The following is an 18,448-nucleotide window of genomic DNA, read 5'->3' as shown; positions in this document are numbered from 1 at the left end:
TAATATTGCCACTCCTGCTCTTTTTTGAGTGTTGTTTGCTTGATATATTTTTTTCCATCCTTTGAGTTTTAGTTTGTTTGTGTCTTTAAGTCTAAGGTGTGCCTCTTGTAGACGGATCGTGTTTTTTTATGCAATCTGCCACTCTCTGTCTCTTTATTAGTGCATTTAATCCATTTACATTCAGTGTAATTATTGATAGGTATGAGTTTAGTGCTGTCATTTTGATGTCTTTTTCTGTGTGTTGTTTACAGTTCCTTTGTTCCACTTAATTTTCTGTGCTGAGTCGTTTTTCATTGTGTATTTTCTTTTCATCTTTTTCATTGTTGTTGATTTTGTGTTTGCTGAGTCTTTATATTTTTCTAGTTTTTATTTTGACTTGTAGGATTGTTAGTGTCCTTTGTGGTTACCTTAACATTTACCCCTATTTTTCTAAGTTTATACCAGTCTTTTATTTCTTTATATTGCCTTGACTTCCTCTCCATATAAAAAATCTATGTTTATATTTTTTAAGTCCCTCTTTTTTGTTTTAATGTTGTCATCTTTTATGTATTGACATCTGTTTCCCTATTTTCAGTGTTTTAGCTTTGATTTCCTTTTGTGACTTCCCTATCTGGGTTGATATCTGGTTGCTCTGTCCTGTGTCCTAGTCTTGGGTTGTTATCTGATGTTACTGATTTTCTAACCAGAGGACTTTGTTTAGTATTTCTTATAATTTTGATTTGGTTTTTGCAGATTCCCTAAACTTCTGTTTATCTGGAAATGCCCTAATTTTGCCATCGTATTTGAGAGACAGTTTTGCTGGATATATAATTCTTGGCTGGCAGTTTTTTTCCTTCAAGGCTTTATATATGTCATCCCATTGCCGTCTTGCCTGCATGGTTTTTCTGCTAAGTAGTCTGAGCTTATTCTTACTGACTCTCCTTTGTAGATGACTTTTTGTTTATCCGTAGCCACTCTTAAAATTCTCTCTTTATCTTTGGTTTTGGCAAGTTTGAGTATAATATGTGTGGTGACTTTCTTTTGGGATCTACCTTATGTGGGGTTCGATGAGCATCTTGGATAGATATCTTCTCATCTTTCATGATATCAGGGATGTTGTCTGCCAACAAATCTTCAAAATTCTCTCTGTATTTTCTGTTATCCCCCCCGTTCTGGTACTCCAATCACTCGTAGGTTATTCCTCTTGGTAGACTTGTTAGGGTTTCTTCATTTTTTAAAGTCCTTTTATCTGATTTTTCTTCAAATAAGTTGGTGTCAAGTGCTTTATCTTCAACCTCACTAATTCTGACTTCCATTGCCTCAATTCTGCTCCTGTGACTTTCTACTGAATTGTCTATTTCTGAAATTTTATTGTTACTCTTCTGGATTTCTGATTGCTGTCTCTCCGTGGATTCTTGCAGCCTGTTAAATTTGTCATTATGCTCTTCTGTAATCTTTTTAGTTTCCTCTATTGTGTGTTCTGCATTTTGCTTAATTTCCTTCCTAATTTCTTAAAAGAGTTCTGTATATTAATCTTTTGTATTCTGCCTCCAGTAATTCCAAGAAATTTTTCTCCTCTGGAAAATTTCTCAATTCTTTATTTTGGGAGCTTGCTGAAGCTGTCATGGATTGCCTCTTTATGTGATTTGATATTGACTGTTGTCTCTGAGTCATCGATAAGTTATTGTATTTATTTATTTTATGTTTGCTTACGTGTCTTAGGTTCTTGTTTTGGTTTTATATGCCCAAATAGGCTGCTCGTATGAGCTAGTTTGATTATTGGTAACTTTGAAGCTCTAATGTCCTGTCACTGGGTGGTTAGATCTGTTACTAGGTATGTGAGCTCAGGAGTCCACCCACTCCTCCTGTATGGATTCGGCTCAGGCGCCCAGGTGGATAGCCACCAAGCGTATGGTGTAGGCTCTCACTTACAGCCCTAGACAGGCATAGGTGATTGGTGTGGGCACAGGCATCTGGCTGCAGCAGGGGGACACACTCTGAGCAAGGCAGGGGGCTGACGGCCGCCCCTGAGTGTCCAGGAGGAAGGCGTGTCCCTGTTCCCTAGAGCATGTAGGTGGGTAGGTTTTGCAGCTGGACTATGAGCACCTAATGCTGTTGGCTGTAAGGACTGGGGGGCACTTCTTATTTATGGACCCCTGTCACAGGTGGCTAGGTTGCGTGGGTGGGGCCACCAGTCCTCAGGCCCCTGATGTGGGTAGGTGAAGACCCTGCTTAATGGGCAGAGCAGTGTTAAATGTCAAGAACCTGCCACTTCACAGCTGAAGCAGTTGAAGTTAGAGTTCCTGTATATACCCTGTTGCACTGCGGTAATGAGGGCCTATGCTGTTGAGATGGGCCCACTCAAGTCTATGCAGGGGGAAAGGCACTAAAAGTCCATGGATCCCTTATGCCTGTGCCTAGGCAAAGGAGCTGTGTCTACCCTGGGTTCCTGGCTTAGGGGAGCCAGCAGTTTATTTTTTCCCGTTTGTTAATTTGTTCATTCTCCAAGGCAGGGAGAGTGGCTCCGGGCACGTGACAGATCCTACTTCTGGCCCAGGGGACTTGCCAATTGCTAAAGCCGGTCCAGGGCCCAGTGCAGAGCAGGGAGGAGGGAGGTAAATGGGAGACAGGTTTTTCCCTAAGGGGGGTGTTTTTGATCCATGAGGTAAGCCGTACGCAAGTACTTATCTTTCGTGGAAGGCTGCTTCTCACTGGGTCTGGGTCGCTGTGTAGAGCCTCTGGTGCTGGGTCTCTCCAGCACCTCCCAGACATGGCTGCTTGCCTGCCTCACCACTTACCCCCGAGCTGATCAGGCCTGAAGGGCTCAGGCTCTCACTGGATCAGGTCTGGCAACTCCTCGCTGCTTCCGAACCGTCTCTCCCTCCCCCTGCCACTCTGTCCGGTTCCTCAACTCTGCCTTTGATGTTCAGGGCTCCCAAATTGCCATATATAATTGAATCACTTGGTTTTTTTGGGTCTTTGTTGTAAGAGGGTGTACTGGAAGCATCTGACTTCCCTGCCATCTTGGCCCCACCTCATGTGTATAAATTTTTGAATGAGAAATTAACTTGAGCTGTAAAAAAAAAACTTGGTCCAAAATTTTGTTTTGGTTGCATTTATCCTGGGTTTTTATCCAGGCTGTATCACTTCTTGGGTAGTTCTTCTCTTGAGGCAGAGTCCACCCTCTTGTTGAGGAGAGGGAGACTGGATTGGGGCTCAGGAGCTTGGCTGCCTCTCCTGGCTCAGCCAACAAGGAGCTGTGTGACCTTGGACAAGACACTTAAACTTTCTCTTTTTTAATTGACATATAATTTACATATTATAATATTCACCCATTAAAAAGTTCACAATTAAGTGGTTTTTCGCACATCTACAAGATTGTGCAACCATCACCACTGCCTAATTCTAGAACATTTTCATCATCCACAGAAGAAACCCTGTACCCGCTAGTAATCACTCCCCATTCACTCCTTTCCAAAGCCCCTGGCAACCACTAATTTACTTTCTGTCTCTGTAGATTTGCCTCTTCGGGATATTTCTGCTTAACCTCCCCTGACCTGAGCAGTCAAATAGCAGCACTGGTCTGGGTGATTGTTGTGACTATTTCCAATGCGAGGGTTCCCTTTCTAATGTAAATAAAACCTGTACACATTACATGATCATGGTGCTTTTGGAATCTTCTCATTTGAGAAAATGTGATATGGAAAATCATCCATTTAGTGACATTTGGGAGTAAAATTTTGCTGTTATTACTACATTAGAAAAAAGTAGCTTTTACATGAGCAAGACACGTTGTTTATTCAGTCTGTGAGCAATACCTGTTGGTGCCCGTTGGTTCTCTTTCCCATTGTATTTAGTGACCATTGTGCAATAGTTTTGTACATCTCCAGGGGTCTGAGGCTTACTGGTGGGAACCACTACTTTGTCTAGATCAAGGCATGTAACCTGGCAGCATTTGGGCCGTATCTGGCCTGCAGGTGTGTTTTGCTTGGCCGACACATACATCTGGATTTCCAGCTTTTCATAAACAATCAGAACCTCTGCCAATGCCAGGCGCATGATAGCGATTGGCAGGAGCCAAGTAGCAACCCTCCCTTTACGCAGACCCACAGTCTCTCTTTACACGGGATGCACAGTTCCCAGCGGGCTTCTGTTTATTTCTGACTTTGCACGGTTTCCAGTGGGCTTCTGTTCCTTTCTGATTTACAGCCTTGCTGGTGCTCTGGGTATTTGGGTTTGTGACCCTTGACCTAGATGTTCTGTAAAATCCTTTCTGGCTCTGAGGATCATCATCTAGTGGTCTTGAAGAAAGACTCTCGATCAATGTCATCAGTGGTGCAATGTGTACTTGGCCGTCGTGGGGAGGGTCCATCCAGCTGGGTGGGAAACGAGTGAGCATTTGGTCCAAGCACCAATAAGCTTCTATTAACACATTGAAAATAGAGCTTGAATTGACCGTATGATTTTCTTTCTGGCCCTGGAGGTGTCAGCTTCAAGCCATTACTCTAAGATAAGTAATTCATAGCAAAAATCTCTACTCCTGGAGGCTGGGGTCTTAAAAGCTAGTGAGCAGCCGTCTAAGATGCATCAGTTGGTCCCAACCCACCTGGAGCAAAGGAGAATGAAGAACACCAAAGACACAAGGAAAGTAGTAGCCCAAGAGACAGAAAGGGGCCACAAAACCAGAGACTCCATCAGCCTGAGACCAGAAGAACTAGATGGTGCCCGGCTACCACCAATGACTACCCTGACAGGAAACACAACGGAGAGTCCTTGAACAGAGCAGGAGAAAAGCGGGGTGCAGAACTCAAATTCTAGTAAAAAGACCAGACTTAATGGTCTAACTGAGACTAGAGAAACCCCAGAAGACATGGCCCCAGGACTCTCTGTTAACCCAGAATTAAAACCATTTCCGAAGCCAACTCTTCAGACAAAGAATAGACTGGACTATAAGACAGAAAATGATACTCATGAAGAGTGTGCTTCTTAGCTCAAGTAGATACACACGACTAAATGGGCAGCTCCTGTCCGGGGGTGAGATGAGAAGGCAGAAAAGGAGAGGCGCTGGTTGAATGGTAGTGGGAAGTCAGGGGTGGAAGGAGGAATGTTACATTATAGGAATAGCAACTAGGGTTGCATAACAATGTGTGTATAAATTTCTGTATGAGAAACTAACCTGAGCTGTAAACTTTCGCCTAAAACACAATTAAAAAAAAAAGAAAAATGTAAGTAAAAAGAAAATCTCCACTCCTCTTGACAGGGGAGGTAATCACTTTCTGAGGCATCAGGACTTTCCCTGATTGGTTTCCGAGGAACCAGTTTGTAAAACATCTTCCTTCTCTCAGGTATCAAGTACCCTACGACCAGGGGGTCCTGCCCCAGGCCTCTGGGGCTTGTGACTTGTAGCTGAGCCTGAGATGACCCAACAGAGGAAGGAAGATGTGCTGAAGCGGTGAGGGGACAGATTACAAGAGGAATGTGTGGCAGAGGGGGGAGAGCATGAGAGGTGAGCCCGAGCCATGTGGCAGAAATGCCTTTTTACTGTGCCACCACCAGCACAGATACTAATGACTAGCATTCCAAAAAAAAAAAAAAAAAAAAAAATCCAAGCCCGTTGTCGCTGAGTCAATTCTGACTCATAGCCACCCTATAGGACGGAGTAGAACTGCCGCATAGGGTTTCCAAGGGGTGGCTGGTGGATTCGAATTGCCGACCTTTTGGTTAGCAGCTGAGCTTTTAACCACTGCGCCACCAGGGCTCCCAATTACATAGTGCTTACTAAGAGCTCGGCTCTTCAGGTATGTGCTCTGATGTAGAAACTGATGCACAGAAGCCTTGCCCAAAGTTACAAAGTGAATGAGCTGCAGAGCTGGGATTTAAACCAGGCACTCTGGCTCCTGAGTCTGTGCTTCCGGCCACTCTGCTGCTTCCCTAACAGTTGATCCAGCATATGTGTCAGGCTCCCAGTGCCTCATACGTGGATGGTGGTAGGTGGATGACAAGGGGGGCGTTTGAAATTTGCAGAATTACCAGATAGCCTAGGAACATGTGTTTCTCACCTCTGTCCATATTTGTGTCCGTTCCAAAGAAAGGTGATCCAACAGAATGTAAAAATTTTCTAACAATATCAGTAGTATCACATGCAAGTAGAATTTAGCTGCAAATAATTCAAAAATAGTTACAGCAGTACATTGACAGGGAACTACCAGAAATTTAAGCTGGATTCAGAAGAGGATGTGGAACAAGGGATATCATTGCTGATGTCAGATGGATCTTGGCTTAAAGCAGAGAATACCAGAAAGATGTTTACCTGTGTTTTATTGACTCTGCAAAGGCATTTGACTGTGTGGATCATAACAAATTATGGATAACATTGTGAAGAATGGGAATTTCAGAACACTTAATAGTGCTCGTGAGGAACCTGTACTTAGACCAAGAGGCAGTCATTCAAACAGAACAAGGGGATGCTGCATGGTTTAAAATCAGGCAATGTGTGCGTCAGGGTTGTATCGTTTCAGTATATTTATTCAATCTGTACGCTGAACAAATAATCTGAGAAGCTGGACTATATGAAGAAGTTTAGCATCAGGATTGGAGGAAGACTGGTGAACAACCTACATTATGCAGATGACACAACCTTGCTTGCTGAAAGTGAAGAGGACTTGAAGCACTTACTGATGAAGATCACAGACCACAGCCTTCAGTATGGATTACGTCTCAACACAAAGAAAACAAAAATCCTCACAAGTGGACCAATAAGCAACATCGTGATAAACGGAGAAAATATTGAAGTTGTCAAGGATTTCATTTTACTGGGATCCACAATCAACGCCCATGGGATGCAGCAGTCACGAAATCCAGTGACATCCTACATTGGACAAATGTCTGCAAAAGACTTCTTTAAAGTCTTAAAAAGCAAAGATATCACTTTGAGGACTAAGGTGTGCCTGACCCAAGCTGTGATATTTTCAGTCACCTCATATGTATGCAAAAGCTGGACAATGAATAAGGAAGACCAAAGAAGAATTGTGCCTCTGAATTATGGTGTTGGCAAAGAATATTGAATGTACCATGGACTGCCAGAAGAACGAACAAATCTGTCTTGGAAGAAGTACAGCCAGAATGCTCCTTAGAAGGAAGGATGGTGAGACTTTGTCTCATGTACTCTCGACATGTTATCAGCAGGGACCAGTCCCTGGAGAAGGACATGATGCTTGGTAAAGTAGAAGGTCAGTGAAAAAGAGGAAGACCCTCAACAGATGGATTGACATAGTGGCTGTAACAACGGGCTCAAACGTAGCAACAATCGTGAGGATGGCGCAGGACTGGGCAGTCTTTCATTCTAGTTTACACAGGGTTGCTGTGAGTAGGAACCAACTCGACAGCACCTAACAGCAAACAACTTCTTAGTTCTTAGATCATTTCTAGAATATGTACTTCCTGATAGTAAATTGATCTGTTACAGATCAAGGTGAAATCTAGGTTTTATATATGCATACTAATAAACATTTTCATCTCTAAAAAGATTTGCAGTATTTGTTTTGGACACTGCCAATTCTTTTTAAATTTGTTGAATTGATTTTTAAAAAATTTCATTGTGGTAAATATATATAAGAAAATATTAGCCATTTTAACCATTTTTAGGTGTACAATTCAGTGACATTATTGTTGAATTGATTTTAAAAATTAAATTGCATCTGTAATATATAAGGCTTTCTCACTATGAAAGAGCACTTCTTCAAAAAGTATATGCCTGATCTTTATTCATTCTAATGCAATGCTTCCAAAAATTTTAATGCTAAATACTCATGTTATTTCTCCTTCTGGATATCATGTTTTAAACATTTCTGTACTCTGAACAAACTGCATTTCTTTTTTTTAATTAATTAATTTTAGTTACAATCATCCTTCCAAACTTTTTTTAAAAAATTTTTTTATATTGTGCTTTAGATGAAGGTTTACAGAAGAAATAGTTTCTCATTAACCACAAACTGCATTTCTGGAGTGACAGTTCACTTGATTTCCCATTCCAGTAATCTTTGACACACAGTTGCGGGTCTCAGTTTTTGTTCAGTGAGGGATAACCAGTGTTCTACTTCGAGGTGGTGTCATTTTAGCTCCAAATGTAAAAACTTTGTTTTCGTTAACCTCCATTCTCATATGTTTGACAAATGTAAAATCTCTAATTCACCTTTTGAAATATGAGAAATAGCTTGGGGAATGTCCTCTGCCCCCTGAGCTTGAGATGTCCAAGGATTATGTTCATTAATAGATTCAAAGTTTAAATCGACAAAACGCATACACCTGTGCAGTAGGGACAGGCTGTGATGTGTCTGTCTGCTTTTTATTCCTGTGTTTTTTTATTGTAAATCTCTGTACAGGTGTTCTGATGTGACACAAAGCCTTCATCTTGTTTATTAATTAAAACATTAGGCTCAGGAGAAGATGTGTGGATGGCGTCTGCCAGCCTGCTTGGCGCACCATCTAACAGAAAGTTGTGTGTAAGCGTTCGGAAGAGATTCTGAACACCGTAGTCCTCTCTCTAATTTTAGCTAATCTGTTTTGCAGTTGCTGATGGGAGAGTAAGTATAGCACCCTCTAAATATGACGTGTTCCTTAGTGGTTGCTGTTTTGGAGACTCTGCGGGCCCCTCTTATGAAGTTAGTTGTCACGATGCTGGGAATGGTCCACTAGCTAGAGCGCGTGCCCCTGAAGGCAGGTCTGAGTTTCTCGATTCCAGCCTCTCCCTGTCTTCTTGTGCAGTGCTGGCCCCAAGGAGCCTTGGCTGATGTCGCTCGCCCACTGCCAAGTAGAAAATGGACTTCAGTTGACCTCAGTTCTTCCGTTTTTATTTTGACTTCTTGATTTCCTTTCTTCAAGTAACTGCTCTGTTCAGGTTCTCACCTTGTTTTGTTGTTTAAATTTGCACATAGTGGAGAGAAGAGTGTAAATTATATCTATACTAGCAGCTGTACACTAGAAGCTGTATGTACTGTGAAACTTCAACAATCATCATTTTGCTGGTCTTGTTTCATCAATTCCCCCTAAACTCTACACTTTCCTTCCCTACACTTTCCTTTCCTTGCCTTCTCTGGAGTGTTTGAACACCAATTCCATTGCCTTTTCACCTGTAAATAGATTGCATCTCCAACTATTAATAACTGCTCTTCTCTTTTAACATAAATATCACGTTAAAAGTTGTTTAAAGTGTTAAAAACACATCAGAAAAAGTAACAGCCATTTCTTCGTGTCATCTAATATCTATCCATATTCAAACTTTCCCTGCAGTATCAAAGGTGTCTTTTTTAAGTCCCTCTCCTTTTCTTTTTTACCAGCCATTGATTTATTGAAGAAGCTGGATCACTTGCCCTACAGATTGCTTCCTTGAGATATTGTTTAACTTGTGTCTTTCAGAAACTGATAAATCTGGAGGCTTGATTAGAGTCAGGCTCAACTTTTTAAGAGCCTGACTTTCTGTTATCCATAGAAACAGTAATACTTGAGCTATGAGAGTTAATAAGAGTCAGTGAGACCCCTCTGAGATCAGATAGGATGGGTGTGGGGTAGACAGGGCCAGCTGATAATCTAGACAGTGCTGTGGGGAGCTGAGTCTGAGCTGAAATTCGCAGACTCAGCTATGAAACCAGGAGCCGGCCTGCAGCAGGAGGTGGAGAGGGAGAGGGTAGCCTCTCCCTGCTTAGGAAGCTTTTGTGAGTAACTTCTAAATGATAAACAGCTCTCAAGCGTTAGCTTGACTGTTGAACGAAGGATTAAGGAGGGTCAGTTGAGGGAAAACCAAGAGATGAAATGGGCCCAGAAGGGGAAGCAACATAGGAGGAGAAGTGAGACTGGGCGGTAGTCAGAGCGTGGGGCTGAGCTTCCAGGGCTTGTCACCATGGGCTCCATTGAAACTTCTCCCAGTTGTAAGAGGCAGATGGTGGCGCAGAGCAGCAACCAACAATTCAGAAATTTCCTGGTTTGTTGAACTTCCCAAAGCAGCTGCTTTCTGTGGTCTGTGCTGGGGACTGCAGCCACCAAGCTTGAATCACAGTTTGTAAGATATAACACCGTGAGCAGGTGGTGAACACGTGCCTGTGTGAGCGTGGAAACAAACGTACAAATGTGAAAAGATTTGTTCCAAGTGGTGCCTTCATACTGTTGAGAGTGGCTGCTGATAATTGCCTCAGATGTGTGTGGGTTTGGAGAGAGCTTACCCAGAGTCCAAGATGTACTGTCTTCTTTCTTCAGCAGCTGGTAGGACGGACTCAGGGACATCAGAGATGAGCTCTAGCTACATGTGTTCCAGAAGCAGCATTAGGACATTACAGAGAGTGAGAGACTTGTGTCGCTGTGTGATCCTGGACCAGTTACTAACACCTCTGTTCCTCAGTTTCCCACCACTCAAGTGGAGGAAATCATCATCATAATCACCTCGTGGGTTTGTGTGATAAGCAGGATACACATGTAGCATGTTAAGAACTGTGCCTGGTACCTAGTGAATATCCATCCAAGTACCCAGAATAGTGTCTGACATTTCACTGCACTCAGTAAATATCTGTTCTGTGAATGAATAAATGTTAACTCTTAGGCAAAGAGAAGGCATATTAGTGTACACTTGTGTTGACTGTTGCTATGTACATATATATCAGCAATGTGAATGAAGAAAGTTACAGCTTTTACATAGTTTTCAGAAGGTGTATATACAGGTAGTTAGGAGCCCTGGTGGCCCAGCTGTTAAAGCACTCAGCTGCTGACCAGAAGGTCAGTGGTTCAAACCCACCAACCACTCCATGGGGGAAAGATGTGGCAGTTGGCTTCCGTAAAGATTTATGGCCTTGGAAACCCTATGGGGCAGTTCTGCTTGAAGGCAGTGGGTTTGTTTTTTTTTTTTGGTTATATACAGGTAGTAAAATCAAGTCAGGTATGACTCAGTCTGCACCCAGCACTGGGAGCACATCTGAAGCCGTGTGTGTAAGCTGGTCTTCCATGGACAGGTCTCAAGCCCTCCGATGCCTGACTGCTGCCACCTTGGGCAGTTGTCCTAAGGGCTTCCAGCACTGTTTGGCTTTTCTGCAGTGCCCCTCAACATTTGTTATAGATATGTGTGTGTGTCTCTTATCTCCCCTGTTACTGTAAGCTCTTGGAGAGCAGACTTCCCCACAGTGCTCTGCATGAAGTAGGTGATTAGTGGATGCTGGATGACTTACACCAGGGTATGTTTTCATCAAGACAGGAAAATTGACCTTTTTTTAAAAGAAAACATGGCTTGTAACGTGTTTTGGCGAGAGTGGCCACAAGGAGGTTTCACGTCACCCGTTGCATCTGACCGTGCAATTGTGTAAACTGGCCACGGTCTCTGGACTGTAGACATTGACCTGGATGCCCGGGAGAACTCAAAGGGTGTGAGACATGGCCCCTGCTTGCTCAGGAGTACCGTGAGGGAGCAGAGATGGGCCAGAAACAGGCTGAGAGTTACAGAATAGTAGAAGGCAGCTTGTGCTGTGTGCCAAACCATGGCCCAGATGACGATTTCTTGGGACTTCAGACAAGGGCAGGTGGCCTGGAAGCTGAGAAAGTGGCGGCTTTGAGAAGTGGTGGGCAACGGACACATTTAGAGAGGGGACATGATTTAGTTTCTTTGCTTGATTGACAAGGTAAGGTTTGTTGCCCCGAGACACTTCTCTGTTTTTGCTGTAAAGAGCTTGGAACTGGAGTCGAGCAGAACCTCAGTGCTGTTGTGATTCTGCTGTTTCTCAGTTGCGTTATAATCTGGTTGTTAAGACTACTTGAGCTGAAAGACCCACCTGGCACTTCTCTGTCGGTCTCGGTTTCCTTAGCTCTAAAGCAGGGGAAACAGTGGTACCTACTTCATAGGGTTATTGTATTAAGTCAGGTAACATGCATCTCACCATTATCAGATGGACTCCCCAGTCTCTAAGGGGCTTCTCTTATGTGCCCTCATGGGGAGGGGAGGGGAGGGGAGATGCTGCACAGCTGTCTTCTCCTCCTAACTTCCTCCCTAATGCGTCTCTAGCCTGTTCTTAAATGGGCTGTGATGGACCACTGGGGCCACTGCTTAGCAATTCCTGTGAGGCTGGCTCTAGTATCTCTCTTGAAAAAGTGAGCGTATTTATCACCTGTTATCCTCAGCTTTGGGTCAACAGGAAGAGCACCATCCTGTTCTCATGTAGGGTTCATAGCGACGTGCCTGGTACATACTAACATCGTGTGTGTTGGCTCTTATCATGAGTTAGGTCTTCGGGCTTCAGTCTTCTCACCTGAAAAATGCAGTTTCTAGTAACCCTTGCTGTGCTTGCCCCTTAGGGCTGTTAGAAGTCTCCCGTAAGTTAATTATCGTGACTTGATATTATTTTTATACTTTAGCCTCAACAGAATGGGATCTCTCCACGCATGTTTAAGGCCTTTGTGAGCAAGAGCCACCCAGAATTCTCGTCGAACAGGCAGCAAGACGCCCAGGAGTTTTTCTTGCACCTGGTGAACCTGGTAGAGGTGAGCGTGGGAGCCTTTCTTCTGAAATGTTCAAGGGGGTTTAGGAGGTGTGCCCAGCCCCTAACTGCGGTCCACTGTGGCTTGGCCAGAAGGCCTCCCTACCCCTCGCTTCTTCCCTAAATCTCTCCCTGTCAGAGCTGGTTCAGAATCGACTGCTTTGGGAGGTCTTTCCCTGCTCAGCTCCCTGGATGCAGTTGCTCATCACACCTTGTTTTCTAGGCATTTGTGGATCTGTCCGTTCTTTTAATTTGCAAGTGTGATAGGAGTGTTTGTCAGTTTTCTTGTTTCCATGACAAAACTCCTCAAGGGTCCTATGTGGTATTTGCTGTCCCCTGCTGCCACGCAGAGGCAGTCACACTTTGCTCAAAGCAGAGTCAAATCACGTTAAATGCTAAGGTTTTTAAAAGCCACTGAGGATTCCTAAGTAAAGGCTCACTTTTTTTTTTTCTAATTAAACAAAAAAATGAACTTTTTTTCTGATGATAGAAGTGACACATGTTCTTTGTGGAAAACATGGAAAAGCACAAAGGAGAAAATAAAAATCTCCCATCATACCAGCCCCTGAAAACAACCAGGGTCGACATTTTGGTGTCTCACCCTCCAATGATTTTCCAAGTGTATGTATTCTGTACAGGCTGTTTTGTAAGCAGTGTTTTCCACTTAACCTGTTGTGAACATTTTCCCACATCATTACAGATGCTAATGTGGCATGATTTCTTTTTTATTTGTATGTAATTAAGTGAGTGCATTTGTATAATCATATCACGTTTGCCTTAATTTTCCAGAACAGTCCTGTATTTTTTCCCCTTTCTCTTTTTCGTTTGACTCCTCTTCTTGCTCAGTTCTTCCCATTCCATTCCCATCAGTCCTCCTCCCTTGATTTGTGGTGGCTGCACAATAACCAATTCACACGATGAACTATAGTTTGTTAAAAAAACAACGAAACCAAACCTGTTGCCATCGAGTCGATTCTGACTCACGGCGACCCTCTAGGACACAGGAGAACTGCCCCATGGGGTTTCCAAGGAGCGCCTGGTGGATTCAAACTGCTGGCCTTTTGGTTAGTAGCCGAGCTCTTAACCGCTGCACCCCCAGGGCTCCTTAGTTGATTTTAGCACTTCCCTATTTTGGGACTTGATAAACATTCCAGTGGTTTGCTATTAAAATATTCTGATGAACTGACTTGGCCAGAGGAAATTTTCAGTGATGCCAGACCTGTGCACTTGATTTATATTTGATTTTATGTGGATTTTTATTCATGGCTTAATCATAAACCTACTAACCTGATATAATCCACCCTTTAGAGGAACCGCATTGGCTCGGAAAACCCCAGTGATGTTTTCCGGTTTTTGGTGGAAGAACGTATTCAGTGCTGTCAGACCCGGAAAGTCCGCTACACGGAGAGAGTGGACTACCTGATGCAGTTGCCTGTGGCCATGGAGGCGGCCACCAACAAAGGTAAAAGTTCCACAATGGAACAGCGTGCTTCTGGGTATGTGAAGGCCCTCGAGCCAGAGAGAACCGGTTTAGTCACTGAAAAGTTGTATCAGGAGTAGACACAGCCTGCGTGGTATCTGGTTTGCACGATGCATCTTTTCATCTTTTCTTCAGTCCCAGTGTGACCTTCTTTTGAGAAGGATTGAATGCATCCCAGGTTTTGTGCAGGGATTATGGACGGAGCCTACTTCAGTGCCCATAAATTTGGTCAGCTGGTTGGTTTGGAGTCAGCTTAATTTGGGGGCAAATTATTTGTAGTAATATACATAAAGATTCTTTAACAACTTCACTCATAGGTCATGCTATGAAGTCCGAGGGAAATGATCAGAATTGCATGTATTAATGTTGGACATTCGAGCAGAGGTCTTTGCTCAGGGGTCATCTTTGGCATCTGAGTATTTAAGATGCTTCTCCTGGGGCATAATTGTGCAGGGCTCTTTGTAGGAGCAAGGCCCCACAGAAGGGTCTCTGGAGTTTGGAAGGGAGAAGGCAGAGATGCCCCACCATGCTGGGTTCTTGGGGAAGGTTCCTTCTGCATCCAGTCTAGTCTGGGTCTTCTCAGGCAGAATAGATGCCTGGTATTTCTTGGAATTAACATCCTAGAAGCAGAAAAAGGTGACAGCGCTGGATTGTTTGTCCCCTAAGAACTGGTCATTTTTGTAAAGCTTGACAGCTTTCTGGGTGGCCTTTTTAGCTCTTTTCTGGCTTTTTTTGTCAATTTATTGTGCTAATTGGAAAGTGATAATTATGATGATTTTAAGATGACATGGTAGTCCCTGGGTGGTGCAAACGGTTAACACCCTTGGCTGCGAAGTGAAAGGTTGGAGGTTTGAGCCCACCCAGAGGCACCTTGGAAGAAAGCCCTGGTGATCTACTTCCAAAAAAATCAGCCATTGAAAACCTGTTGGAGCACAGTTCTACACACACACATGGAGTCGCCATGAGTTGGAATTGACTCGACAGCAATTGGTAAAGATGAAATGATTTTTATTTCTACAAGCTCATGGAGCTTTTGACCGGTTTTTTGTTCTTTATCTATTATACAAGATAGAAATGAGGGCTGAGTCTGTGGTTGTTTGTTTTTGAGAACTAGGCTTAATTGCCTTTTCTTGCCGACCTCAGGGATACTGACTTACATGTTCTGCTCAATTCTACGATCTTCTGTAACCCACTGTTTATATTTTATGAGCGGTAATTATTTTTTCAGGAAGGAGATTTATAATTTAGTTTCTGGGAATTGACTGCTGGGAATGGCTGATGGTAGCTTCCTAGATATAAGTACACCATAGACTGATTGTGGACTGGGGAATGAATTTTAAAAGCACATTCAGATACGTCAGACATAAAAGGACAAATATTGTATGATCCCACTTATATGAAATATCCAGAATAGGCAAATACTAGAGACCAAAGTTTATGAGTGGTTACCAGGGCAGGTGGGAGGGGGCGATAGGGAGGTCACGCTTAAGGGGCATTGAATTTCTGTTAAGATGATGATGATTTGGAAATGGATAGCGGTGATTGTTGCACACCATGACGAATGTAATTAATGTCTCTGGATTGAGCGTGTAAAAATGGTTGCGATGGCGAATGTTTTGTTATATATATTTTTCAAATTTTGTTATATATATTTAAAAAAGCATATTCAAGTGTTTTAAAGAAAACACATATGCACACATATGTACATAAAAACTGATCATTTGGGAGTGAGTTTTTTGTAACCCAAAAGGCATTCTCATAAAAGTCCAAAATCTATGTAAACATTTGACTTACAGAGTAGTTTCCAGGAGCACATCTGTGACTCTGAGCGGTTCATGGTGCGCTCGCTTGTCTTTCTCTGAGAATTTAATCGTTTCGGTAGGGAGAGTGTAAAACCAGTGAGTCGACACCAACTCACGGCGACCCCACATGTGTCAGAGTAGAGCTGCAGTCCAGAGAGTTTTCAGTGGCGGACTTTTCAGAAGCAGATAGGCCTTTCTTCTGAGTTACCTCTGGGTGGACTCAAAGCCTCCAGCCTTTCGGTTAGCAGCTGAGCATGTAACTGTTTGCTCCAGCGGGAATAGTGTAGAGCGGCCTTTCAGGTTGCTGCTCCGATATATGAGGGGTTGGGTAGTGTCCACGAGGAGTTGTCTGGCAGTGCGTTTAGGATCACGGATTGCGGAATGGCAGATATGCAGTCACCACAGTTGTCCCTCCTCCTTGGTCCCTGCCTTTTCTGTGACCTCTGGTGATAGTAGCTGGTAGAACTGAACGGGAAAATAGGGAACGCTGTGTCTGGTCTATCTTAGGAGCTTAGAGGTAGTTCTTTCTGTTTTTATCTTTTTTTCCCTTTGTCATTTAATTTTGGAACAGCTTAAAGTTAATCGGAATGTTTTTGTTACTTTTTTACTTTAATATATCTGATTATTGGCAAAATTTGATCTCTTGACACAATTTAGCATAACTTTCTGGCCTCCTTTCTGGGATAATGGAAGGAGGGAAGGAGTGCTGGCCAGGGTTTGAAGTCCAGCTTTGTTACTGATTATTTTGACCTTGAGCCTCAGCTTTTTCAGCAAGGCAGTGAAGGGCCTGGGAATAAGTGATCAAGCCCATTAGGTCACACGCGTGGTCTGAACCGCTTACCTGGGCCCGAGCTCACAGTCCCCACCTGTCAGACTTAAAGGGGAACAGGCAAGAACCCGTGAATGGCTAGACGCAGCCTGTCAGTGCTCCTGGAGAGACAGCCCCAAGAACAGCCTTTCACAGGCTTGTGTGGATCTGTGAGGGCAACTCGAGCAACCCTGACCCAGCCGGAAAGCCCTCAGGGAAATTGTCCAAAGAGGATATTTTCTGTTCAAGAAGATAAGAGCTGCTGTGGACTTGTTTGTTTGCTCTTTTGCTCAGATGAACTGATCGCCTATGAATTAATGAGAAGGGAAGCAGAAGCAAACAAAAGACCACTGCCCGAGTTGGTTCGAGCCAAGATACCATTTAGTGCCTGCCTTCAGGCCTTTTCGGAACCAGAAAATGTGGATGATTTCTGGAGCAGTGCCCTCCAAGCAAAGTCTGCGGGTGTGAAGTAAGTGTGCGTAAGTGTGCGTGTGACTAGTGCGTGTGCTTATGCGGCATTAACGGGGAGGGAGAGGGGAGCTTGAGAGATGGGACTGGGGCATTCTGTGTGTCTGCAGTGCTTGCTTGTGTATGGTAGGTTGAAATTGTGACTCAGCGCAGCCCTACTTGTCACACGCCTCACCAGTGTGAGGCCTGTCCAGTAACACCGCGAGGCTTGTCATCTGTTACGTGGTGGGGAGGGAATGCCTTTCTTTTTTTTTTTTTTAATGCAAAGTGGTAGTTCATCTTCTATTAGGAATTTATCTTTTTTTTTTTGCCAAGAGAGTGCAGCCAAGAAACACCCCCCAAAATGGCAAGAATAATATTAATGGAGAAATTACAAAAATACTTATGACAGGCTTCATTGTTTAAACTCTGTTGTGAGATACTGATTCTATTATATTTAAATTGAAGATTTGGTTTAGACCCTGGTTGACTGTGTTCCTACTTGGAGACCAGGGTTCTAGAGGGTTCTCCACATGGACACAAGGGCTTCTGAGCATTGTTCAGATAAGCTGCTGAGGATTTAGTCAGGAGATGTCTTATTTCCACACTGCGAGGCTAGATATCAGGTGCATTAAAATGTTTTTGGCACCTTAATTTATTGGATAATGGCAAGGCCTTGCCAAAACAGTTCATATAGCTGCACTTATTTGGAAAAAGAGTGCTTATGGTGGCATAAAATGAGGCAAGATCTGAAAGTTTGACTCTGGAAATTTTGCTACTTTCAGCTATTCTTTGAACGTTTTTCTTCTAGGCTAAGATTGAGCTCTCAGTTGCTACACAGGGGGTGAGAATGAAGGAGCCCCCCCGAGCTTTGTATCCAATCTCAAGTATCAGTCAAACCTAAATCACTTATTCTCTGCGGAACCCATCCTGCAGGATTCCTCTTTGTTTCCAGATTGCAGACTTCATATGTTAAAAGTGGGAAAACAAAATCAACTTGTTTCCAAAGTTAACAAAAAAAAGCATATTTTCTTAAAACAATAATAAGAAAAATCTTCTTCATGTCCAAATGTGGATTAATAACAGTTTTTTCAGTTTATCGGTTGTCTGTTGTTGGTTACGTTTTCATCCTGGGAGTGCTGGGGGGGGGTGTGTGTGTGAGTGTGTGTGTATGTCTGTGTGTCTGTGTGTGTGTCTGTGTGTCTGTCTGTCTGTGTGTGTGTCTGTGTGTCTGTGTGTCTGTGTGTGTGTGTGTCTGTGTGTGTGTGTGTGTGTCTGTCTGTGTGTGTGTGTGTCTGTGTGTGTGTGTGTGTGTCTGTGTGTGTGTCTGTGTGTCTGTGTGTCTGTGTGTGTGTCTGTGTGTGTGTCTGTGTGTCTGTGTGTCTGTGTGTGAGTGTGTGTGTCTGTGTGTCTGTGTGTGTGTGTG

The 18,448-nt window shown here is 43.4% G+C and overlaps 1 protein-coding gene across 1 annotated transcript in view; it reads left to right on the top strand.

The window, feature by feature from the left end:
* USP13 (ubiquitin specific peptidase 13) overlaps window positions 1-18,448 on the top strand; it is a 103,589-nt gene that overhangs the window by 53,341 nt on the left and 31,800 nt on the right. Inside the window, exons 11-13 of the mRNA XM_023736841.1 lie at window positions 12,364-12,489; window positions 13,794-13,947; window positions 16,870-17,044. Coding sequence (XP_023592609.1) covers window positions 12,364-12,489; window positions 13,794-13,947; window positions 16,870-17,044 — 455 coding nt within the window. The remainder of the gene's footprint in view (window positions 1-12,363; window positions 12,490-13,793; window positions 13,948-16,869; window positions 17,045-18,448) is intronic.

Source organism: Trichechus manatus, unplaced genomic scaffold (assembly GCF_000243295.1).
Source record: "Trichechus manatus latirostris isolate Lorelei unplaced genomic scaffold, TriManLat1.0 scaffold00092, whole genome shotgun sequence".
In the NCBI taxonomy this organism is placed as follows: domain Eukaryota; kingdom Metazoa; phylum Chordata; class Mammalia; order Sirenia; family Trichechidae; genus Trichechus; species Trichechus manatus.
This window is presented reverse-complemented; position numbering and strand designations above follow the sequence as displayed.